Source organism: Plectropomus leopardus, chromosome 13 (genome assembly GCF_026936395.1).
Source record: "Plectropomus leopardus strain MGB_pleo_1.0 chromosome 13, ASM2693639v1, whole genome shotgun sequence".
Classification (NCBI taxonomy): domain Eukaryota; kingdom Metazoa; phylum Chordata; class Actinopteri; order Perciformes; family Serranidae; genus Plectropomus; species Plectropomus leopardus.
Window position 1 is genome coordinate 29,218,337 of NC_142188.1, and position 27,124 is coordinate 29,245,460.

The 27,124-nt window shown below is 40.7% G+C and overlaps 1 protein-coding gene across 3 annotated transcripts in view; it reads left to right on the forward strand.

Annotated features, from left to right (window-relative positions):
- Positions 1 to 27,124, forward strand: part of thada (THADA armadillo repeat containing) — a 111,569-nt gene that overhangs the window by 83,233 nt on the left and 1,212 nt on the right. For all 3 annotated transcript variants that reach the window (XM_088086194.1, XM_088086192.1, XM_088086193.1), the window contains exons 32-37: positions 4,164 to 4,537; positions 8,689 to 8,813; positions 12,605 to 12,677; positions 13,082 to 13,232; positions 13,794 to 13,916; positions 26,863 to 27,041. In XM_088086194.1, the coding sequence (XP_087942320.1) occupies positions 4,164 to 4,537; positions 8,689 to 8,813; positions 12,605 to 12,677; positions 13,082 to 13,232; positions 13,794 to 13,916; positions 26,863 to 27,041 (1,025 nt within the window). The remainder of the gene's footprint in view (positions 1 to 4,163; positions 4,538 to 8,688; positions 8,814 to 12,604; positions 12,678 to 13,081; positions 13,233 to 13,793; positions 13,917 to 26,862; positions 27,042 to 27,124) is intronic.

The window sequence follows — 27,124 nt, forward strand, 5'->3', positions numbered from 1 at the left end:
TACACCTACACATCTATTAACACACAAAAAGATCTCAATGCTTCCTGTAATCCACTGAGCCAGGCCTCATCCCACAGTATCCCAAAATATCAAATAGTAATCACTACTTAATGGAGTCTGGACACGGTCCAGGTGCAGGTTTGCACACGAGCAGCATTAACAGACACAAGTGTTGTAGACACGGATTTAAATAAACACAGCTGTGGGAGAACAATGGCTGTTTATGATCAGACATGAAAAATCACATTGAAATGGCCCTCACAGGAACACCTTTTATTTGCTGAGGGAATGCCTCAATACCCCCCCCAACCTCCTCCACACACACTCCTCTAATAAAGCCCATCATAAAAAACAGCTTTGTATCCTGACTAATAATGTTTTTCCTCTTTCTCTTTCGTACTCTATTTCTTCTCTCATTTATCATCTTGCATTTTTTTTTCCAGTTTTTGCCTCTGCCTTTTCTTTCTTTGTTTCTTTCTTTCTTCTACCTTCGTTTCTCCTTCCCTTCATTTAGATTCAGTTGAAACCAAGTATTTTTTGTGCCCCTTTGCTCCATTTGCCTCCCATTAGTGCTTCTCCAGGCTGCAGCTTGTGTGTAAACATTTATGTGTATCTTAATAAGACGCACAAAATCATCAGGTATGAATCAGGACTGTAGTGTTACATTTGAATGTATTAGTATGTGACAAGCTAATGGTAGCATGCTGTTTCTATGACCCTTTGACACACACACACACACACACATACACTCCGTGTTTCTCTCCTCTCCAGCGTGACAGACAGCCGTTTTCTCTTTGACACACTCCCATTCTCTTTCAGTCATCCTCCTCTCTCTCTTCCCTTCATCATCGGTGTCATTACTGTGCCCCTACCACCCATTATAACCATTAGGGTACGCTTATTTGGCCCCAGACCCCCCTTTGAGGATCATGTTCCATAGTAACCTGGCCCGTCTCCACGGTAACCCGGCCCATCTCTTGAGGAATGCGGCATTTCCCGCTCTTTTGTCAGGCTTCGTTTTGAGTGGTGCTGCAGGGCCAGATTGAGTTGCACCGGATTTCATAAGCTCTCCGTGTGTGTGTGTGCGCGCACTCGCGTTAAACTAATTGAGTTGGCTGTCAAAGCAGGGTCTGTGTGGAGTCTTGGAGCAGCACTGTAGGGAGGGGCACAGCTTTAGAATGGCATTGGGTTACTCTATAGCTGCCCTGCCACTGGATTATACTTATATTTCAGAGGAAGCGCGTGTGTGTGTGTGTGTGTGTGTGTGTGTGTGTGTGTGTGTGTGTGTGTGTGTGTGTGTGTGTGTGTGTGTGTGCGCACGTGTGTGTTTATTTGTGTGTCCATCACTCCCCATGGGTGTATGTTCACAGGTGGCTGGGTTGGCACGGGCATGGGCATTTCCAAACAGACACTGACGCAGCCTTTCCTATAAAAGTGAAAATAGAAAGGAACAGAGGAGACTGGCTTCTTCAGTCTGGCCTGTTGTCTGCATCTGTTTGCTTCACAAAGGACCGTGTGTCTGTTTGTTTCTCTCGCAGAGAGCTTGGACTCAATATGTCGAAAGAAATTAAGCCTGAACTTCTTGAAAGATTGTTATAAAAACTTCACTACGCTTCGCTACACTTTTTTAAATGTGCATGGCCAGGTATAATAGAGTCAAAATGAGCCAAAACTTTATAAATCCTAATTGGAAACAGGCATAATTTATTACAGTTTCCCTAGAAGCTGGACCAAAATGCTAATTATTTCCGTATAACCTTGTTCTGCTGTATCTTACGTTAATGTGACGGCATTTATTCAGACATGTGCCATGTTGGAAATGTTAAGAAAATACTTCACATCCAAATGACATAGTGAGATTGCAATGATGAGCTAATTCAAATGTAACATGTTAAATTGCCATTCAGTAAGAGCAAATAAGTGTAGACTGTAAATAATCTCTGATATCAACATAAGCCAAAGATTTAAGGCATGTGATATCACCATAAACAAAATATTTAAGACATATGATATCAACATAAACAAAATATTTAAGACATGATATCAGCAGAACAATTCTAAAAAAAAAAAAAAAGCTGTCAGTATTAATGCATGGCAGTGTCTGTAAAGGGCCCTGAGAGATGCTACATGCAGCTGCTTTAAGTTTGTTATAAACTTTTTGTTAAATAAGCAAAAGAGAAAGGCTTGAATACACAAAATGATAAAATGATGTACTTCTACTTTACTTGAGTCTATTATTTTGATGCCACTTTATACCTCTGCTCCACTACATTTCAGAGGGAAATATTGTACTTCTGCATGACTTCATTTATCTGAAAGCTTTACTCATTAGTTACTTTACAAATTAAGATTTTTACATAATAAGCACAAGATGAGTTTATAAAATATGTTAGAAAATTTAGTGCCACCTATTTTTTTTGTAAACAATTCAGTTGTTTTCTGATTTATTTATTCATGTATTTTTAAAGATATTTTTTTACATGTTTTTTTCTTCTCTTTTTTCTTACTATACTTACTTTTACGTGAGTAATATTTTCAATGCTAGACATTTACTTGTATAAGAACTCTTTCACAGTGTGGGTGGGTGGAAAAATCGATTCACATAAGAATCTCAATTCTCATTTTTAACGATTCAAAATCAATTCAAAAATGGATTATAGACCATATTAATAATTTTGAGACCATTTGTTATACGGTGTCTTCCATCCATATTTAATCCATATTTAGATGATAAAAGTACATTAGCATTGATGCTAAACACCATATTGGTTTCCCATGGTTCCTTTGGAGAGGTCAGATGTTTGTTTCGGTCTTGTCCACCAATGGGAAGACGATCTGACACTTTGTATCTGTTTATGTATGCCACACGTCATCTGGAACAAACTGCACTGTGATTGGCCTAATCCTACTGTATCTATCGCTCTTTGTTATGGCAGCACCTCATGCATTAGAATAAACTCTGGTAGCCCCTATAATAATAATAATAATAATAATAATAATAATAATAATAATAATAATAATAATAGTAATAATAATAATAATAATAATAATAATAATAATAACAATAATAATAATAACAATAATAATAATAATAATAATAATGATAATAATAATGGCACAGATAATGGGACACAAAAACAACTGCAAAAAAAACGATTGGACTTTTTTTTGGAAAAGTGTGTTCATTTTTTGAACTCTAATAATTACAATGTTAATTTTTTATTTCTGATTCCCAACACTTGGAAGAAAGGTTTTCTACAACAAAAAAGCTTGTACATAATAAAACCTCTGCCACTGGAAAAACAGAATGGAGTAGATCCTGAAATTACACCTCCTATATTTTGAATCGGTAATTGATTTTGATCGGAAAAAGTTTTTAATCGAGAACTGATTCTGAATCGAATTGTGACCCCAAGAATCGAAATCAAATCGAATCATGAGAAAGATTCACACCCATTGTGTGGAACAGGACACCTTTGACCAAAAAAATAAACTTTACCTAGCAGAACATGGGAGTTGCTGGTCCACCACTGCTTTGTTTCGTTAATTTATTTGTTCTATTATGTGATGTTGGTAATCCAAACTAACCCTAAAACACCAATGTTACACAACATTATTGTAACATTGTGATGTTACTGTACGCATTGGTTTGGTGGCTGGCAAGAGCTACTTGTCATAGAAGCATATTGCTGGAAGCTGGGTCAATATTAAAACATATAAATAAATAAGATCTCTACTGGATTCTGTATTGCAAAAATGGCATGCAGTTAATTAAAAATGATGCTGTGCATTATTAAGTGCAGTTCTATGACGTTGTGTGATTAACGATGGCAAATTATTGGAGTTGGAGTTGGAGTAACTAGAGGGCGTATAGGGGATAAGATGCCACCGACAGCCATCCGAATGACCAACCATTACTTTGAATAAAATGACAGATTTTGGGTTTAAAAATTATTGGAAACATTTGAGATAATGTACGTACACAACTCAACAAAATATGTAACATGTAAGTTTTAGACATGGGGATTATACATATCATATCTTTAAATACTCAAATGTGAAATAACAGCCAAAGTTATAGTAAATATATCACACAAACATCCATCCTAAAACTGTGTCCTCATTGTGCTTTGCTAACATGAAGATGTCTATGTCTTTGTCAGATTCAGAGGTCAGTGATCTCCGTCAGGAAGCTCTGTCCATCCTGATGGCCTCAGACCTCATCAACCCCGACGCTTCCTCCAGCACCCTTGGGCCCGGCAGCACCCAGTACCTGCTCAGCCTGACCCGGGTGGCCCTGAGTGCCAGCGTGGAGATCCCTGAGCTGTGGGGGGGCCCTCAGCTCATGAGCCAGCTCCCGCAGTGTCTCCTGCAGTGCCCACAGTACGAGGTGAGGGAGCTGGCTCTAGAGGGGGTGCTTACGAGGCTACAGGAGGACGAGGAGGAGGAGAGGAGTACACAATGGCTGGACGAGACCACCCTGTCTAAACTGACCAGCCTGGCTCTGCATGAAACACACCCCCAGTGTCTGGCCAAGGTGAGACCACACACACAAAAACATTATAGGAGGTGCATTTTTTTTGTTGTGTGTTTTTTGAGAGCCTGTATATGTGTCTAGCACTTTTATAGATGTGTGTGTGTGTGTGTGTGTGTGTGTGTGTGTGTGTGTTTGTGTTTGTATAATCCCTTGTTCGTGCTCATGTGAGCGAGTCTTAGAGAGGCGATGAGCAGCATCATTTCAGAGTCTTGTCATCACACAATAAGGGAACCTGTCCAAAAAATAAGTTTTTCCTATTCATCACAGTTTCACTGAACCACAGGGACATTTGCTGCAAATTGATTAAATGTCCAAATCCATCTTGCAGAGGCTTGCGTGAGAGGCTAATCGGCCGCAGGGGGACACGCCAAGCACACTGGCAATGAGCTGACTTGCTCACTTACACACACTCATGAGAGGTTTGGTAGGCTTCCACTCTTAACAAGTTTTGGAGGAGAAAACGCAGCTTATTTCCTGTTTGGGGACAGGAGGTTGTATTTCAGTGTGTTCATAAAGCGAGGCCAGCAGATCTGCTCTGTCCTGCTCTGTTGCTCCTGTCGTTAACACTCCTCCAGAGCTGACATGACTCAGCACTGCTGGGACTCGCTGGCTCTACTGTATGTATGTTTCCACGCTGCTGCAGATTTGTGTGTTTTATGTTTGTTGTGTTTTAGCTTTTTGGGGTTTTTTTGTATGTGTGTGTTTGGTTGTGCATTCTTTGCCAGGCGCTGCTTTACAGGCCAGCCGTTAATGGTTAAAGTGTCGGCCCCGTTAAGTGGAGCCTCCCCTGTGCCAAGGACACGCCAACCCCAACGGGCCAGTTGCCATAGCTCACCCTGGACTCCACTGAAGCATTCTGGGAGAGGAGCAGGAGCAGCAGTAGGCCAAGGACTCAGTGTTGGTCTGCTGCTCTGCCCTGTAAAGATGCTTCCAAAGTCTGAAGATGTTTGTCATCTTCAGTCCTCATTCAAGACACCCCAATCTGCTGCATTAGCACTGAAATGGATATATGGCAGCCTGAATGGTCCTGAAAGTATAACCTGTCACATTCTCAAACTGTTAAAACTCTTCAGGGACACTCAGGGTAATACTCTTTACTCTAAATTGCAAAATTCCATTTCTCCTGATTAGAAATGCCACAGGGAACAATCTCTTTAATTCCAGTCAGCAAAATAAAAACATTGAACTATAAATAACATTTGGAAAAGACACATGGTGTCTTACAAAATACTGTGGTGTTAGGATGTGTGTGGGTGACTGCTGTTGGTGTTTTTCAGGCCTCAGACACACTTGCCTGCTACCTGGTAACACATGAATGTGCACTTAAGTGCTCAAGACAGCGAAAGTGGGTGTTGAGGGAGACTCATGACATTAAAGTTGATCCAACTGGAAATTGTAACTCAGCAAGTATGCTGACTTGTAGTATGCAGACTGTTTTTTTCTGGTTTTAAAGTTTTGTTAGCTGAATCTTTGTTTTTACTGAAAGTGATACAGATAGTCATCACTTGGTTTTGTGAGTCAAATCTTAGGTTGTCTGCCATGATTCCATTAACAAAAGTAATGTCTAGAGAGTAGGAGGAGGTGAGGAGAAGAGATTTCATGATGATATTGTGAGAGTTTTAGTGTATGGAGCCATGACTTGAGGAGCAGATGATGTTGTACGGTCTTTCTGCTGTGAAAATGATTTTTTTTCTCCCTACACACACAACAGGCAGTTAAAGGGTTTGCATGCATTGTGATTTTTTTTGAAATTTAGATAAAAAGTCATGTATTAAAATTAAATCAGGCAGTTTTTCTCTTTGGTCAACATCTCTTTCCTTGTTTGGCATGGGTTCGGCTTTGGCCATGGATGCCAGTAAATACCAATGTAAAGCAGCAACACCTCGAGGCTGTCAAGGCTTAAGAGACTGACAAAATAAGGGCCAGACAGCACTGCTGTGCAAGCTGGCCAACCTTTATAACTTCTTGTGTGTGTCTGTTCACGCAGGGTGGGCGTCACTGTTTATTTGCATGTTACAGCTATGAAAGTCCGTACGCGTCTACGCCTGAGTTGGCATGTTTTCCTGTGACTCTGTATATATGAGTATGTGGGCAGTCGAGTGTGTTGCAAGACGGGAGCTCATTAAAGCAGGTTGTTAAAGTCAGAAGCAGCAGAGATGGTCAGAGCAGCTGCGTTGGGGCTAGCAGTTGAATACCTGGCAGACAGACGGGTGGATGAACAGTGAAAAGCACACAGAGGCAATAGCTGGGATTAAAACTGTGTGCATTTTTTCATTTATGCAATAAAGAGAGGGAAATGTAGCTGTCCCAATGAATAATGACACTGGCTTTGCATTTCAGGCGCTATGATTGATTCACTTTCGCTGGAGTTGAGAAGAGCCAATAGACTTTCTGTGAATTTTTTCTTTAAAAAATGCACTTAATCCCATGTCCACCACAAGTGTAATAAGCTGCTGTGGTTACTGGACCCTATTTTTTGGTGCATTAGAACATTACAAATAACTTGTTTCCCACAGTATGGAAAATGGGCAACATTAACTGTATGAACAATAGTCAGGGTTTCTGATTATAGGTTAACCGTCTGGAGGCAATATATTTGCAAGATGCTTAAAATTGCATTAATGGAAACTGAAAGAATTGACATGATATCACATTATAAAGTGGTTACAGCAAACCTTTTAAAAAACAAGTGCCTATTTATGTATCCACCAGCCACAGAGCAAAGTGAGCATTCATTTTTTTTCACAGATTTATGTTTTTGGCCCCTCACAAATAAGTCTAATATTCACTCTGCTTTTGTGTCTGTTCTGGTTTAAGTCTAATAACATATATTTTTCTTAAGTGTTCCACTTAACAGTAGCCCCTTTCACACTGGACAAAAACACCAATTACTTCTGGGTTTTGTCTTTTGTCTTTCCTGTACATGGATGCTAATTTGGGTGGGAAATAGGTTTGTCCACCAGCTTGTCTGTCTCACATTTGGTGCAGGGCGTGTAGTGCACAGTTGGTTTATCAGAGGTTTTTTTTTTGCTAAAATAAATTTTAATTGAAATGATATTGTGGCCCCAAGAACCAAAACAAGGAGCTTAAAAATGCTTCATAGAGCTGCAGGAAACTGCTGAGTCCACATTAGCCATAGACTTTGGATCCATTGTTATTTTAAAGAATTGATTAGTGCAGCTTTAAAATGGCACTTTTTTTCCTAAACCTAATGATGACTATTATTGATTGAACTATCAGATCAGTCAGTCAATCAAAACAACAGACTCACAGCAAGGAGGTCTACCTTGCTGCCTTGTTTTTTTACTGCTCACATGCACAAATAAACAGTGACACACACATACACACAGATGTTTACACACAGCGATTGCATGCGCCCGCTCGCCCTGCTCTCCACCCACACAGATCCTATAAAGCAAGCTTTATTTTAAAGCTCTAATAACAGGTTGGGGCCTTGAAAGAAATAATAATCATTGAGATATGCAGCAGGAATGTCAACATGTGTTCACGGCTGGATGTGTGTTTTTAACGGGGTCTCACGCGGTGGAAAACTAGTCTTTTCCTCGGTCAGCTGCCTCCCTCACTGGAGGAGTGACCGGGCAAAGAAAACAGCATGTGGAGGATGAAGAGGAGGGGTGAGCAGCGAGGGAAGACGGAGACAGAAAATCAGGTTAAGGAAGTTAGGCTGAAAGGATGCTTAGAGTAGACAAAAGACAAGGGAAATATTGCCACCTGAATAGATGAAAGCTTGCTGCAACTCTGCTCATCTTTGTGTGCATGCACGTGCTTGTGCATACATATTCATGCATATATTTGTGTGCAATGTGTGTGTGAAAGAGAGAGCGAGGCAGCTGTGTACCCGTGGTTAGGGTGTGCGTAGGGAGGATCTGACCGGTGCGGTAAAAATACCCTCGGGGCAACTTGCCAGCCGCACTGCAGAGAGGACACCAAAGCTGTGTTGATGGATGGCCCTGAGCAACTTCCCTCACCAGGAGCTCTCTGTGTGTGTGTGTGTGTGTGTGTGTGTGTGTGTGTGTGTGTGTGTGTGTGTGTGTGTGTGTGTGTGTGTGTGTGTGTGTGTGTAAAACAACATTAATATTTCTTACTCCTTTGACAATCTCTTTGTCTCTGCCTCTCTCTCCTCCTCTCAGGTGCTCACCTTGTTGTGTGTGTTGAGCTCCAGCGGTGAGCTCCAGTGGAGGGATGGTGTGAAGATTTTGTCTCAAGAGGAGGTCCTGCTGCACCTTCTCGCTTTGGCTCAGAATTCTGCTCACAGGTCAGAGAAGACACATACTGTATACATGTACAAATCATGTTAAACATCATCCTTAAGTCCCACCTTAATGTGAGCCTCTAGTTGGGCCAAATGATGAGACATTAGTTCTACAAATAGAATCAAAAAGGTATTATCCCTGAAATGCCATACACCAAAAATCATACAGACACTGCATGATTTTTGTATCAAATTACTTTAATATTGGTTGTCTTTTACAACCATTAAACTACTAAAGTCTCTGCAGAACTGTTAAATGTGTCATGAAAGTTGAAGGGACTTCAGCGTTTCTTTTTAATGCTTTTAATTGTTGCCACTGATTCACTCTTCTCACTTTTTTGCGTAATGCCTTAATGTAATGAGGGGGAGGGAAATTGGGAATGACAGTACCTGGATTCAAACATTGTATCCACCAGAGAGCCTCAAGACACTGTCATTAATTTAGAAACAAGAAAAAGGGCCCTTTCTTGGGTCTAATAAAGTTGCTCTCTAAACTACAAGTGTTGCTGGTCCTCTTTGACCCCTTTCTTACACCCAGCAGAAAAACAGAGTGAGCGCAGTTTGTCAGTTTCAGAAACGCTTGTTATTTTCACGGGCAGCGCCCATGCTGTGCAAGTAGCAAATGCAACTATCTGTGCATCCATGGGCATAGTCTTAAACTGGGTGTGGTCAGATGCATTGCTGGCGTATTGCTATTTTATGGCAGCAGAGAGACCAACAAAAACCTTGTCTAAAGTAAAGGGCAATATTTTCCTGTTATTTAAAGGGTGCATTATTCAAATAGTAAGATGCGCCTATATAGGCGAGTTAGCAATGCACATACACTTGTTGCACACACAGGGATGGGTTGCAGCTGGATGAAAATGTAAACACAGCAGAGAGCAGAGCAGAGCTGCAGAGCTGCTGTCCGGCTCCATATTAAGAGAGATGCTGTGCACATTTACAAATAAGAGCAGCATAAATGTATTGATTATTTTAGAAGCTAAAGGTTTAGTTCTGTTTCCTCTATTAAATTTATAACCACAGTCCTTAGATTTACTGCTTAATTGTCCCCTAATACTCACTGCAGTGACATTACTGCTCTGACTGCTCTTCTTTCAACAGAAAACTGCTCCCTTCAAAGGTTTGCCAAATCTGCCATGTGCGCCAGGAGTAGGCAGTTGGTTTGTAAAAGGAATAAAAAATAACACTCTGATTGGTTGAATTCATGTTATGCCCCTAATAATAATAATACTAAATTAGATTAATAAATACAACTTTAAAGAACTGTCAATAATTAAAATAAGTAGAAAATAAATACATTTTAAAAAAGCCACCATATATCCTGAAAAAGGCAACCAAGTTCTCTCACATAGACCATTTAAAATATATATATTTTTAATCATGTTCATGCATGTAGTTCTGTTCAGAAAGCATTTTAATCATGGTTTCTGGGTCCTAATCTCTGTGCACCATTGTATAAAACAGGCCAATACCTAATACATTTCAAGGTAAATGCAGGAAATGGGAGGCAACTAAGTGAAACAAAACGCTCGCTCCCTCCTGAATACTCGCTGTCAAAACAAGTCCCTAAACAAGCTTTTAGCTGTGATGGATGGAGGAGACATGACTGTACTGCATGGCAAGATGCAACCACACACTCCTCCTCCTCCATTTCCCTGGGTTTTTTTTTCTTTTTTTTTCGTCTGGCTCCCTCGTCTTGTGAAAGAGCCCTCACGCTGCCGTGGCAGGCTGGCTGTCAAACCTTCATTCAGAGCCAGAGTCCATGGAGGAGGGACACACCGGGTCACTGGCTGCACCTGGACACATCTGCAGTTCACTGACCCCCATCTGTGTCGCTGTTTGTGTGGTTGGTTATATATTGTTGTAGTATTTAGGTGAGCAAAGTGTTCACCACCAGAGACTGGTAGTTCAGAAAAAATAAATAAATTAAAAAAAAAACGTAGATGAAAGCAGATATATGTGCTTTCAAAGGCACATATTTCATGAGAGTTTGAGAAACTCTGGGCCCGTTTTACCACAAACTGACTTGGCACAAAGTGTTCCAGTGTTTGTGTGTGTGTGCACACACTGTAAGCCCTTTGACATGCATTGACAGACACACACACCTTCCTTGACAAGCCACTGCTGTACTTTTCTCACCCCGACAAGAGAATAGAGGCTTGAATAAGGATTGGATTACAAAGGCTTTTAGCCCTGTAAAGCCTTTTCCTGGCCACAATCTTTGGACCCGGGGATCCACTTTCCCTTTGGAGCGGCCCCAGGGTTATGATTAGAGCAGGGGAGGGATGGGATTGGGTTGCTGGCTGCCCTTGTCTGCCGTGTGATTGAATGGCACTGAGACTATTGTGATCTATAATGTAGTGATGAGTACCAGCACACTTCTTTTGTGGATTGTAAGTCAATACAGTTGAGTGATGTGTGTGTAGTTGGAGATGCTGGGGTGTTATGTGTAGTTAACGGTTTCCACAGAACAACCTCAGGAGCACATTACCATTTTCAGACCCTCTCACTGCACTTATATGTAAAAGTAAAGGGTTGGTTCACCCAAATTGATAAAAAAAAAATGTAGTGACTTATTTGGCTTTTAAGTAGTGGCACCAGCAGAAATGTTTCATAGGGGTGGCCAGATGGGGCCACCAAAAATCTTAAGGTGGCACACTGAAACCAAATGCCGTAACTGGGTTTCAAGAGCTCTATTATGCTGTCCAAGTATTTAGACGGGTTAAAAACTGTCAATATGAGAGTTAAGATATGCTTTTCTTTCTTATTTTACAGCTAATATTACCAGTTATCTAAGGTAAATAGACTAAAAGCAGTAAGGTTAACATTTTGAGTTCCACAGCAATCCGGTTTTGATGTGTGTTTCATCGTTCTTAAGGTAGGCTGGTTGTCCTTTTCCTTAAAAAGACAAATGTACAGCTTTAGTTTGAAGGAGACATAAATTGTAAATAACGAAACATTGCCTGGGAGCAAAGTAACTCAGGTTAAAAGAAGGTCTCCAGTCACTAACCTCCACACAGGTGACAGCAGTGGCCGAAGGCTTTATGTTTTGGGGTTGTCCATCCGTCCGTCTGTCCCATCCTGGTGAACGTGAAATCTCAAGAGCGCCTTGAGGGAATTTCTTGAAATTTGGCACAAACGTCCACTTGGACTCAAGTTGAACTGATTTGAATTTGGTGGCCCAGGGTCAAAGGTCACTATGACCTCACAAAACATGTTTGGCCATAACTTATAAATTCATAAGCTAACTTTGACAATATTTCACACTAATTTCCAAAAGAATATAATGATGACAGTGATGACATTTCATTTCCAAAAGGTCAGAAGTCAGCTTCACTGTGGTGTCATAATTTTCTAAAAAAAAAAACACTTTAATGGCCATTTTTCAATGTCATAGCTCAGGAACAGAGGGGGAGACATTTGGTCAGATACTAAGTTGGTGAATTATGGGTGTCCACATTGAAACTGTGCTTATTACATATATCTTTTGTGCTGCCAGGTTATAGATGTGTGTGAAGCATCCATATTTTCAGAGACAACTTGGTGGTGTGCGTAGGCACATACTCGCGAGGCAGCAATTCTGGTTTTTCAATTATTTTCATGAATGTATCAGAGTGGCTGTGGGCCCATTTCCTCTTAGAAATGTTAATGTGGAGTGGGGGATGGGGTGGGGGGGTTTAGACAGCAACAGAGGAGAGATCCATCTTCCAGCACAGACATTATAAATAAACCAACACAGTTATTCTTAGACATTTAGAAGCTGGTATCAGGTGTTTGATTTTCTGTTTCAGTGTGGAGCTCCACTGCGCTGCCCTGACTCTGGTCTCTCAACTGGTGGTTCAGCTGGTGAACTCTAACCCTCAGGTAAACACTGACTGTATGACCTCACAGTCTTTCACCTGACAGCAAAATGTGCCAGCAGACTTTGGTTAAAGACAAGAAGCTGCTGGTTCTTGCCACCACCCATCGGTCCCATACTGTTTCATGTTTCCATTATCTGAGCATACTGCTTACTGCCCTCACTGCAGGGCAAGACGTCACCTTTTCACTCATGTAGTTCTGTTATAACTATTAGTCGAATTTAAAAATGAAAAATGTGAACAAATTATTGGAGGAACACGTCAAATGCAGATTCTAGTTAGCAGCTCTAAAGCACCTGTCGGAGATGCAACACACACGTTAAGATCATTCTGTGCAACCAAAGTAACACTGCTGCTTGAAAAATGTTTCCATAAACTTTTGTTTTCTCTGATTAATCCATCATGTAGGGTGTGAGCACAGTGGCATGTTTGGCTCAGTGGGGGGCGCTGGTCTGCTCATGCTGCAGTGAGGAGCAGCCAGCGGAGGTGAAGCTGATGGCTGCCAAGGTGTTGGTCAGTTGTGCAGGGACTGTGCTGACCAGCTCCCATCTGCCACTGGGTGAGTCTCAGTTATGGAGCCTCTTAAAGAAATGTGATATATACTGTATAGTAATGTAAATATAATATAGATGTAGGATCCATCCCAGGCAGTCAAGTTAAATACTTTGATGTGAACAGAAATGTGTTGCAAAGAATGGAGTAAAAAAAAAATTCAGAAATCTTGGGTCCTGAAATCCAGCTCTTCAAGTTGGCAGCGTTATTACAGTTTTGTATTTTCATTAGTTTTTCTTTTTAATTTTTTTTAATTAAAGCCAACTAATTATTAGTTTCCAGAGTTGGTTTTCTTGTTTTCTTTTTTTGTTTGTTTTAGAAACAGTTTAGTTTTAATGCCTCCTCATGCTTGTGCTGACCAAACTGACAAAGACTAAAACTAGACATTTCCTGTATATTTTTATTTCATTTCAATGAGTACACAATATCATAGGTTTTTCTTTCTTTTTTTTTTTTTTAAAGATTTTTAGTTAGCTAAAATGTTTTTTCACACCTTGTTTTAAGTTTTCAGTTTAATTTTAGTTAACTTAAATAACCTTGCAGGTTACAATCTGTGTTTCTGTGTCAGGTCTGTCCACAACAGTTTCTCTGTGGAGGAGTCTGTTCACGCTGCTGCAGGATGAAGACCAGGATGTCAGAGATTCAGCCTCTGACTTCATCTCTAATGTACCAGCTCCTCTGCTCAGCGCAGGTACACACTCAGACACACAATTAATACACACTAACGAATACAACATACCTTCTCAGCACACATACACAACCATGGTTATACACATGATACACATATTTGCCCACTTGGAATATACATGCTCATTCACTCATACACAAACAGAAGAAGTGTAAGACAACAATGATAATTACTGAAACATACACACACACTCACATGCATAAACAGAGGCACACACACACACATAAGAAGACCGCAAACACATGTTAAAAAGGGTTGATGACATCATTTCGTGCTAAGGGTTGGGGAGCATTCCTGGAATGAAGGGCACTAATTCTAGGTGGGACGCAAGAGTGAAAAGTGTGTGTGTGTGTGTGTGTGTGTGTGCGTGTGTGTGGGTGTGTGGGTGGTTATGTGTCATTGTTTGGTGAATGTCTGAGGTCGGTTTTCTGAAAGAATCATATGATGGCAGCTTGCAAATACCTCACGTATACACACACTAATGACAGTCTTATCCCCATCGTTATTCTCTCCCACACACACACACGCACACACACGATTAGAGGACTGACAGCTGCCGGCTCTCAAGTGCCCCTCACAAACAGTCATAGTGCGACTTCCTCTCCTCACAACACTCAACTTCCTGTATTTTCCCAGCTTTTCCTCCGGGAGCCACCCTTATTGTGTCTGTCGCCACTGATAGTATCTCATAACATAACACGAGAAGGCAAAACAGCTCCTCAAACGTCTCCGCAGCCCTTCATAGCAACACTGCACATGGACAGTAGGGAAATGTAGTCCAGTAGTAATTTTAGCTCAAGGCTGAAATGAACTTTTCTTTTTTTTACTGCCCACATTTTTGTTAATCTATTTATTACAAGTGAGAAAAATCCAAATCATGTTTCATGATCTAAAGATACAGGAAAGACATTTGAAATTCCTGAACGTGTGTTGATGCCAGGATTTTTTTGTGTGCGTGTTCTATATGTGTTTATGTACATAAGGCTAGACGGGGTCAGATAAGCTGTCAGCTAAGAATCAGATAGGAGCTCAACAACATGACTAAGACGGAGAGGTTTTCTCTCCCGCAGGAAGAGAACACAATAGGCATAATTGCAGAGTGGGTGTCCTTATGTGTGCAGAAAAGAGTGGGGGGGATTCTCTTTTGTCCATCCATATTCATTGTTCATTTGGAGATTACATTTCGAGTGTGAGGGGGGAGGTGGAGTGTGTGTAACTTACCGTAAACTGGACTCACTTTGGGGGTAAGGAGTCTGAGCGTGTGACTTCATTCAACTTTCCTAGAAATTCATGAAAAGTGCCCTAGATTCCTCTTCTATTTTATCATGTGTCGTATGTACAGCAGGAATGTAGCGAAATGAAATGAGACGGTAAATTGGTAACGTTGTATCAAATGAATGAGTGACTCTGCCAGAAAAGCTGAATTCCTCATGTAAATGAAAAACAACAGAAAAACCCAAAAAGAAATCACATCCCAGTGACTGTAAAAAAAAAACAAAGCCTTCAATTGGAACAATATGTCATCTTTCTACTTTGAGAGCTCAAACTTAAGTGATGTTTCCAAAATTAAACACACGACGGGGAGCTGGGAGGACATTTTGGTACTTGGAGAGCTATGGCATTTAATGAAGTCATCTTTGTGTGAACGCTGTTACTGCTGTCTCTGTGTATGACTGTGTCAGTGTGTTAATAAGTTAAGTTCAAGAGCTGGTGTCAATGATACTTGAAGGTTTTTTTTCTGCCATTAGCACCAAAATGAAATTCTGCTAAATGTCAAATTTCGGAAAGCGTATTAAGAGCTTGGGTAGCGTGCAGTTAAAGTGGTAAAGTTCAAAGACGTGGGGTTCCGGTTGTGATCTCTTTGGCTCGGTGACCTGCATAATATCTCAGGTCAGCACATTAACACTCTGCTGTCAGAAGGCCAAGAAAATAGAAATGGAATAGCCTGGCATGCTATTCCACACCACAGCTATAGAGTGCAATGCTGTGCCAATGGAAAAACAACATTACTGTGTGTTTGTGTGGATACAGGTCACTGTGTGTGTGTGTGTGTGTGTGTGTGTGTGTGTGTGTGTGTGTGTGTGTGTGTGTGTGTGTGTGTTTGCGTGTGTGTATCTTTCCCATCCCCTGCAGGCCAGCCAGCCAGATAGTCTGCCCATAGCGTGTGTGTGTGTGTGTGTGTGTGTGTGTGTGTGTGTGTGTGTGTGTGTGTGTGTGTGTGTGTGTGTGTGTGTGTGTGTGTGTGTGTGTTTTATGACCTGCCGTTGCAGAGTCAAGTATCTGAGGTGTTAGCTGCGTCAGATGGAGGCGACGACTACTGGCCCTTTGATATGGAGGACAGGCAGAGATGTGGGAACAGACCTGGGCTCTCCAACAGTCACACACACACACACACACACACAAAATGAAAAAATGCAAAACACTCATCCCCCTCCTAAAAAGAAAGGAAGGAAATTTAAATGCAGTCTAAACTCTGTTTCAAAGTGTTTTGCTGCTCTTGCTGACAGTACAAGTTGCAAGTGTAAACAAAACGCTTAGCTAAATTAGACATCTTGCATAAAAGGCAATTTAGTTAAATTCAAAGAATGGGATTATGGCTTTAAGCTTTCTTTCCAAAATTTAAATGAAAAATATTTATGCCACTCTCATGTCTATACACTAAATCTGAATCTAAAACCAGCCAGTGATTAGCTTAGCTTAGCATAAAGACTGTAAATAAGAGGAAACTGCTAGCATAACTCTGCCAAGTATATGAGTCTAAAAATTCTATTCCAAAATGTTGAGGTGAGCTCTAAGTAGAGGCTATGACTCTCCTTGCCTTTTGATAAAGTCTGTAAATGCTTTGCAGCTTTTTTGTTTAACTTAAATAGTCGATATGCTGACAAATTTGCCCGTAGATTTTAGACCAGGTAAAATCCACATAAACACATTGAATGTGTGTGTGAGAGAGACATTTCTGCAAATTCACATCAGTTTAGTCGAAGCTCTTCTTCTGTGAACCACAGTGGAGCCATTGTCCTGGACAGGAAGAGCAAATCTAATTTAACCCCATCCCACCGTCCAGTACCCCCCACCAGCATCACCACTACTACCACCCAAATACCTCTAGGCTAATTGGGTCTGAAATCAAACTCCGCTCACCCTTGCTGGACCTCCAGCACTGTGACAGTCTCGGGGCAGGAACAGAAGGATCCCTTTATATATAGAGCACAGAGGGATTTGGATTGGACGGTGGTGTGTGAGAGGCCAGCAATTAGAATTGTGATTAGGAAGACAAATGGGAAATGCGAATGAAGCTACACATTAATCCTCTACTTTTTTTTCTCAAAATCATTTATTTTAGACTTTAAATATGCAAAACATGAAGTTGTGACAAAATGTGCAAGAAGACAAAAGGAGATTAAAAAAAAGACATGAATAAGTACAGCTTGCGTCCAAATTAAGACATTTATATGATAGATTCTAATCAAATCAGGTCAGAAATTTAACATTATTTTGGGATTTTGTGTAAGATTAATTTACCATTTGAATAAGACGCCTGTGTACAACTTACCTTAAATTGTGTTTTGTGGTATCTGCTAATAAGGGCAAAGAAATTCACACTCAGCTGACTCTCCCCTCAAGTATCTTCAAAAATGTCAGCCTCGTGTTCTTTAGCCTTCCTTTAACAGAAAAGTTTTTAACAATTAGTAGTCTTGATTCTAACATAATTTTGTTTTAGTTAACAATGTAGAGGTGTTTGTAAGCCGATTTTGCTACTTTAGGACAGAGCCAGACTAGCTGTTTCACCCTTTTTCCTTTGTGCTATGCTAAGCTAACCAGCTGTTAGCTGTAACATAATGATTGATGTACTGACCATAGACTGTATCGAAGTAATGGCCATAGCCATAGTGATGTTACCCATTGGTTTGTGGACGCTTATTTTGAAGCCGTGAGTTTGGCATTTTGGCAATTGCCATCTTGGATTTTTGAAACAGTTAATGGGAAATTAGCTTTAGAGACCAAAAGTATTTTTTGTACCAGGCTGTGAACATGTTTATCTTTTGCTGTAAAGTTGGGCAACTTAACATGGGTATATATGGGGACTGGCTCACTCTTGGAGCAAGCCTCAAGTGGTCATTCGTGGAACTGCAGTTTTTAGCACTACTGCATTGACTTCAGTCCCATGGTTGCCACTTAACATTGACAAGAGTGGTATCAATGTTATCATCTAATCATCTGACAGAAAGTTTAAAAGCTTACTCCCCCAAAAAAATACATTACGTGATGCAAACTGTCCATCAGTACATAAAGCTTGACCAATTTAAGTCCTCCCTTCTGTTTTATCCACTATTGTGAGGCAGTGTTGAACTCTGTTAAAAATGCAGTAGTGACCTCAAACACTGTGCTGACATGTGCACGCTTTCCAGGCCATTCTCGGTGAACCATTATCCACCAACATGCCTGGAGTGACCTACTTTGCTTACAGTAAAGCCAACAAATGCCTGGTCGCAATTTTCATTCATGTGTCCTTCCCCCGGTTCATTCATTTACAGTGGATGACGCACATGAATGGAAGTGAACGACCCAATAGTGCTGAAGGACATTCATTAAACAGACCTCGTCCTATTTTAGCACAATACTCACTCAACCATCAAACCTGATGTCGTGTTGGTTTATCGTGAATGTGAGCAAGATTTCAAAAAAAAGTGTCACTACGTTGAGAAGATCCTATAAAATACAAAGAAACAAGAGGCAGTTGTGACTACTACGGAATTTCTCAACTTTCAATTTGTAGCTGTAAAGTTTACTTTTGGAGTAAATAAGCTGTGAAAACACAAACAGGAATAGTGTTTTGCTGCTTTTGCCATCTTTGGCTGAAAAGGCAACATGTGGAATGAGATTTTAATGATTCGGCAGTGTAAAATAAAGTCTCAAGTCTGCAGAAATGACTGGTGTCTGCAGGCTGTGTTCAAGTGTGTGTACATTGTAATCATTGCAGCCTACAGCTGTGGGTTGTACAACGTGATGTGTTGTGAAGATAAAATAGGAGTGCAGAGTGTCTTGGTGTTGGTATTTCACAATCTAACCGTGTGACAGTGAGTCGGCCTCATTATGCATCCTCTGTGATTGTGAAACAGAATCAGATCTAGATCTGGCTGGAGCTATAGGTTGCTGAATGGTCACTTTCTCCTATGTGGAGTTGATATCATACAGATAGTTCACACTGAGGACATGTGTCAGTTACAAGCCTCTGTCAGAAAAGCACCTGGTTACATAAATGTGTCCATGCATCACTTTAACATAAAAGTTCTATGCAATTTTACCTGGACTCAACCTAAATGTTTTTATATGGAATTTAATGAAAAAAGTACTGCAGCACAAAGTTAAATATGCCGAAAGCGTCTTATTCGTCTTTTTAAGACCAATTTATTCCTCAATCGTCATTTACTTTTGTACAAAGAGATTACGGTTACTTAAGTAAACCACCAAACCACATGAACTAGCCATTTCTTTTTTGTTTTTAAGGAGATTGTAATATCAGATTAGTCTATAAAGATTTTAGTTTTTTTTTTTTTTGGGTGGGGTATGGTTATTTGATGCTATATGTAAAGCATTTTGTACTCATTTTGCACATTTTGAGGACTACTCAACAAGATTACTACAAGCAGTTGTACAATTTTTTGTGTATTTTTTCCAATTTAAAAAATGTAACTCTGATTGTGTCAGGGGATTCATAATGAAATGTGCTACTGAATTGCATTATGGGTATTGTTGGATCCAGCATTTTTGTACCTTGGCCCATACAAGGGACTAGAAGTCGTAATATCGCTGCCTTTGGTGCTTCAATTGTGAAATTTTTGGCATACCAAAAATCAACTTAAACCACTTTCCAACTAGACTAAAAAAAACCCACTAATATCTTCTAATTTCTTTGGTGAGAAAGGTTGAGATCCCGGTACAAATGACTCTGCAGTAGTCGTGGATATTTATCGGCTCAGCTCCAATTGCCTCCAATTGGCAGTTATGGAAATACGACACCTGGGCCGAGTGGATGTGCTAATTTTTTTATCTCTTTTCCGGGGCAGTGGCACCACAAATTTCGTCCTCCTCCGGCCAAGTATGGCTTACAAATTATTTAATTTACTCGGAACTGAGTTTGAAAGAGAGACTGAATGACTAACAGATATCTCAAAGAATTTTCATTTTCACTGGCCTTCATTGCTGCTTTCTGCCGTTCACTAACCTGTTTTTAGACACATCCGTGACGCTAAATGTCACACATTAGGAAAAAACATAAAGACACACTTGTCCACTGCAGAGTTTTGGTCTATTGGCGATGGAGAAAAGGGGTCTGTTGCCTATATTTAGCAGGTTTTCCCGCATTTAAAAAAAACAGCATGTTCATGCTAATTGGGGTGTTAAAAGGGTATCAGTTTGCTACTTTGACCTGGTCAACAAACACAAGCAATTCTCTGAGAATTTACAGTCAAACAACCTTTTTTTACCAATACAGTCTGTCAGAGTCCACAGAACATAACAATTACCTGTAGATCGCCTTTGATTTGTGTCTCATAGGAAATGAAAGGACTACAGGTAACGATGGTGTTTCCATGACAGAGACAGCCTCTGCTGGCTCCCTGTTGAGGCACCAATTGACTTGTATTCGATCCTTTGACTGAACGAACCACTGACTGGGCTTCATGACAGATGCTGCTTCAGTGAACTCAGACTTCCAGCATATTCTCAGACCAGTATTTCTATGTTAATGCTCACCATTCACTAAGTTTTGGGGCAATTATTTTCATGGTAATGTTTCATTTGAATGATGTTGTTGTTGTTGTTGTTGTTGTTGTTGTTGTTGCTGCTGTTGTTGCTCTCGGTCTCCACACTCTGGCGTTTCTCGTCAACCACCAGAGGAAGTCGGGGCTGTAAAGAGTGTGTTTTTATTTCACACCTCTCTATCTCACACCTATGCTTCCTGGTGTCTCGGCTCCACTGCAGCGTCTGTGTCACATGCTCTGTGTATCATGTGAGAGGAAGAGTGTTTCTTTGAGCTTTCGTGAGGGTGTATGTTGTGGGTGTTTGCTGGAAATCTTGTATATGTCACTTGTGGTTTTCTGCAACTGAAAGTCTTGTTTTCACACGCGCATGATGCACTTTCAAGCTTAATAAAATGGATGTTTAGTGGGGATGCATGATAAGGGATTTTTTGCCAATATTTAATATAATAATAATAATAATAATATGCTGATATACAGTAACTCATTTGGTTGATAACCTATACTGATATATCCACTTTTTTCTCCAACTTATGTCATCGTCGTTTTTCTCCTGTAGTGAAATTAACATGATTTAAAGCAAACTCTTGTCATGACGGCCCACCAACAGATGGAGACACACGATACAATGCTTTTCAATATATGTAACATTCATTCATTGTGCAAAATAAGAAAAAATCTTTGGCTTGGGGAGGATGTTTTGTTCATGTTCATTTTGCCAGTAAAAAAAGGTAGTTTCAGTATCAGTTTGTCATATCAGCAGGAATCAGCATGTTGCCAGTTCCAGTATTTCATTTTAAAGCTAATGTCGACCGATACTGATGATGTGCTGATATTATCGTGCATCCCTAATTTTCAGAATCCACACCACCCCATATGATCTATATGGAATAAAGACCTGACTCTGGGGCAGAGCAGGTGTAGCTGAGGGACCTGAACGGTGGTCTGTCTGCAGGTTACAGCCCTTTGGTTGGATGGGCGTAGTAGAAGCAGTTAGTTGAGGTTGGGCCTTCTAACCCAAATCCCTCAGATGTGGGTGGCTGAGCAGAGGAATGACATGATGACACCAGTGAGTAGAGTGAGGGCAGGGAAGTGTTTTCTCTCATTTCACTATCCTGACAGCCCGCCGAAACCCACCCCCACCATCCACCCCTTAACCTCCACCTCCTCCTCCTCCGCTCAATGGGACATCCGACACCCCCCAGCTGCAGAGGCTCAGTGAGGATTTACTGAACAGCGAAGGTCTCTCCACTCTCTTAATTTAATTCTAAGACTTTAATGACTCAACTGTTAATCAGACACAATGAGGCTGCAACAGTGTGACAAACACTGATGTTCAAAAAACAGCAAACATTCAAGGATATCATTATTATACAGTCTGCTATTATTGATAGTGTATAATGAGTTACACAATTTGGCACATTTAGTCTACTAATAATGCGAACATTGTTAAAAATGCTGATAATCTACTAATGCATCATTTCCTCTGCATTGTTCAGTTTGACTCAACTTACTTCTGGTACCTGTTTTTTCCTCTTTTTTTGTATTTTACTGAGTATAGAAGTAGGGAGAATTCAGAGATAGCAACGGTGTGTGAAACTTCTGTGACATCATCTTCAACGTGACACTTGCTGTGTCCTTTTATCAGCAACCAAACAGAAACATTTCTACTTTGTCAGTTGTCCGGTGTGGTCATTTTGTGTTTAGTCTGAGCATATGGAAGTAACGACTAATGTGTGGGAAAATAACTAAACAACAGAATACTAGTATACAGTATGTGTGCAATGAATTGAGGTAAGATGGCTGAAACAGGGAAGGAAGTGAATGGCTACAAGATAAGATTAGTTTTGAATGAGACAGCATATGATTTTTAATTTTTTGATTATGATGAAACCTTTATTGAAACCTAAAGTTTTCATCATGATCAGAGCTATCTTATACTATGCAACAATAGATGTCAGGTTGCAAGAATGTTGTGCAGTATTCAAATATGGGTCGGGGCTGTAAACCCTTGACCACCACGGCACCACCTCTTCTGTATTTAACACACACACACAAAAAACTTAATTCATATTTTTCAAGAATTAGCCATCAACTTTTCCAGCTTAACTCTTGAGTCTTTATCAGGGCAAAAATGGCTTATTCTGTATGCCAGAGAGTACACATTGCACACAGTTTGCACTACACACTAGTTGTAATAGTATACTATATTTGCTGTCATACAAATAATTGTACTTCAGTACTGGCACATTGCAACATATACAGTAATGAATATGAATTCAACTTTGAGTCTGGAATGCTGCTGTATTTGAAAACTAGGGAAGTAAACTCATGGAAGTTAAGTCTTAGAAAACATGGTTTGGCAAAACAAGCCCAACGCAAGGCCTTGTCACTAGCTTTTTCCAGAGCTGTAACCATACCACATGGTCTTCATCAGTAGATGGACTTCATTCCTATTATATATCATTCTTATCATCCTTGGCTGTACTTTGCATTTAGTGCTAAATAGCAAACAGTAGCATGCAAACAGGTTTATGTCAGATTATACCTGCTGAACCCCATTATGTTAATATTTTCATTGTTAGCGTGTTGCCATGCTAGCGTTGGCATGATTTGGCATGTAGCATGGCACAGCCAAAGGTTCAAACTATAAGCTCTCAATCTTTTTGTCTATTTGGATTCTGTGTCCCACTAAAAGGGGTTTTTAATGTTTCCTCAGCAGAGATGATAGTGTGTGTGCATGATGAAAGGTTTGTTATGGTTCCTGCAGATTTACATATAAACCACTTTCTGAAACATTGGTTGCCAAAGTCTCTAACAAGGCAACTAAAGATCTTAGTTCAATTTAAAAAAAAAAAAACCCTCAGAAGCTCAGAATGGTACAACTGTTATACTGTTTCCACAAGTGGCACAAGGTTAAGTTTTCCCCTCACACTCCTGCCCTGCCCAGCTCAGATGTACTATAACAGTGCCAGTGGATGCAGTGTGTGCCAGTGGATGCCAATGCCACACACACACACACACACACACACACACACACACACACACACACAGCCTCACCCCATCTTATTCAAACCCATTCATTCACCAACTGGCACTGATATTGTCATTTGCTGAGACAAGATCGTCTGACATAAACTCACACAGTCTTCCAACACACACAATGCTTACTTAGGACTAAACTCATGCCAGCACATGTACTCACACACTACACACCCAACACACATGCCAGCAACAGCATGAAAGACAATCCCCTTGAGAAACGGAGCATTTTGCGCCAAAAGCTCAAGGAGGGGAATCGCATTAAGCGATGTGTGAAACCTCCGTAGAAAAGTAGATAAATTGAACGCAGCTAAAATTTCCTATTATGTATGGGCTGTAAAGGCTTGACATCAGAGGCTGGGCCGTCCCTGAGAGAGGCGGCTTCTTGGTAAAGAAAGGAATTTGTCACTCAAGCTCCTAAACTCTTAAATCTCCTCTAATACGGTACAATCAGCAGCCTCTAATGTTCACAGAGCGGGTTTCCCTTGCCGCTCAGACTTTAGGCTCTGCAACGATTTTACGCCTCCTCTCTGAAGAGGAAAAACAATCCGGGTGTGTGTGTGTGTGTGTGTGTGTTTACTGTATGTGTGCTGATGGGGGTCTGTATACCTCCACCCTCCCTCCCTCTTCTCTTCCCATAGTGGTAGTGTTTTGGCTAGTGTCTCTGAAAGCCTTTTGAAGTCTCTGGTGTTATCTGGGTGTCAGCTGTGGTGAGGATGGTCAAGGTGGGAGAACAACACACACATACACACAACCTCTGTGTCAGATAGTTGCTGCGTGGACAACTGGAGTCGTTAAATGAAGTCATACGTTATGTTTTCCCTCCGTTTGAAGTGTGTGTCCTTGCACTCACACTTCCTCCACTCATGACGGGCCTGTCTCTGGATGTGTGTGTGTGTGTGTGTCAAAGCATTATGGCAACAGAGGACTATTTGTACAAGACTAAAAATACTACAAGACTACTAAAAAACATAAATTTATTTAGTCATTAAATTTAATAAAGACAGTCTACGTGAACATCCCGTTCGCACATGTGGGCAATCCATTCATTAACACGTAAACAGGAAGTTAGAGCAACGTGTGCGCTTACTGCGTGAGCATATTGGCGCAGAATAGTTTTCACTCATACACACCCCGATCGTGGTCGGTTGTATGAGTTATAGTTTTGTTTCCCAGAAGGCCGTCCAAGCCCAGAGAAACACACTCACACACACACACACTAAGTTTGGATCCTACACTCAGCCCTGCATCATTTAAAAGGCTAAACTCCAAAAGCACCAACAGTTACACGAAACCAGGTTTTTGAGGGAAATCAGGTGAAGGTGGAAAATTGTCTACATAATCAGTAATCAGGTTTTCGTCATTTCCAAACATGGAATATTTATTTCGTATTTGATAATCCGTCAGCCCAAAGAGTTTTTTTCCCCTTGTTTTTTGGCATGCGGCGCAGTGACAGACACGCACACATTTTTCCCTGCATCTGAATTTTACAAAAAGTGCACTGTTCAGCTTTGGAAACAGACTTATTTAGAATTATTTATTTCAGCTTGAGTTTTAGTCAGGGTTTGGATTTAATTATTTTGGATGCAGGGATACAGCACTACGCGTAATGGTTTTTCCTTCCATGCCACTGCATCATACGATACTCCATGGGCTGGGTCTAAGTCATGCACATCTGCTCTCGTAGAATCCCAGTTATAAACAGGTTTATCTTCAACTTTTAGCCTGATCGAGGAAACCAGCCTCTAAGTCGATTTTCAAACATCAGGTGACTGCAGAGAACCAGAAAGAACTCAGTTGGACAGCACACATTGAAACATGCTGAGAAATCCAACCTCACACCAACTGATTATGTCTAGGGTTCCCTATATATGACTTCTTACTCTGTCCTTTTATTTTCCCCCTCTGCTAATGGCACAGACACACCAAACCGGCATTAAAGAATTAGTGGCAACAAAAGCTGCCCATAGCATCATGATGCATGAGATGATGCAATTGGCATCACCTGGGCATCCAAAAAGTTGCACTGAACATGCTGCAAAGACATCAGCCAATTCCCAGGTACATTCTGCACCTGTGTGAGAGGAAATAGCTCTTCATACCAGCAGACAGCAGTAGTTTGTATTCATCATTAAAAATTGAAAAATGGAAGACTGACAGGATAGATTCAAGATGCTAGTCAGCCAGTTAGCACATTTACAAATAACAACACAGTGCAATATTGAGAGAGGAAAGGATACTTATTAATAATTTCAGTGATTAACAATCCAATGTCGTCAATGCAAAAAAGAAAAAAAAAAACACGTATACATATCATAACCTTTAAAATAAGCCTTTATTTCACATTCACATGGCACGTCTGTGTCACCATTTCCTTCTAAGCACACCTCCTTTAACATTCAAACAGTGCAAGAAGACAAGAGCGAGCATCTAAGAAAAAGACAATGAGGATATTCACTGATATCATCTCATGTTAATAACAGGCCCCTGAATTGAATCAAATATGGTATTGTCCAAAGAATGAAAATGATATTGTATTGTGATGAAACTAGTGATTTATGCCCCTATTGAACAGACGTGTCCTTGCATCCGATTTATGGATCACTCAAGTCTTTGCAGACTCATATATTTCTCCAGCTTTAATGGTGCTGATTTGTGCATTTTGTAAATCAGTCATTTGAAACAAGCTAATAGTTACAAAGAACTTTTGAGCGACTTCATTCCCAGGCGTAGTTTTAAGAACAGCTGTTACAATCCAGTCCTGCACTTTGATACTTCCTCTCAGAAAACTTTTGTCTCCGATTTTGAGATTTTACAATGTTGCAGTTTTCTTTCTTTCTCTGTTTCTCCCTGACCTCCTACCTCATTATGAGCTTGAGCATAACCTCAGATCACAGGGCAGAGGTCATGTGATCATTCCTGAACTGAAGTTAAGACTAAAGTCAAAACCAGCGTTAGTTAAACCACTGCTCAGCTGACACAGTCACTGATGACATGGCAGCTGCAGCAGAAGTTGTGTGAATTGGGTAAATGTGGGAAAACTGGACACAGTCACATACACCAAAGCCGACACAAGTGTTATGTGTCTTAAATGTGAAACACTGTTGACAGATTTGGTATAAATGTGTTGCCTCTTCTGTCCTCAGATGTGACAGGTGTGTCCGTGTGTCCTCCGGTGGCCCTGGACGCAGGCGTGGAGCTCCTGTGTCGGCTCTTTGAGCTGTGGGGGCAGGTACCAGCGGGTGTCCTCGCTCTGACAGAGTGGCTGCTGGGAAATGAGGAAGAAGCCAGCAATGAAGTGGATGAAGATGAAGCTTCCAGTGTGGTGAGAAACTGCCCCCTAACTGAAGAGTGACTTTGTCTCCGTGACCTCGGAGCAGATACATGTTGACAGCTAACATTGTTACA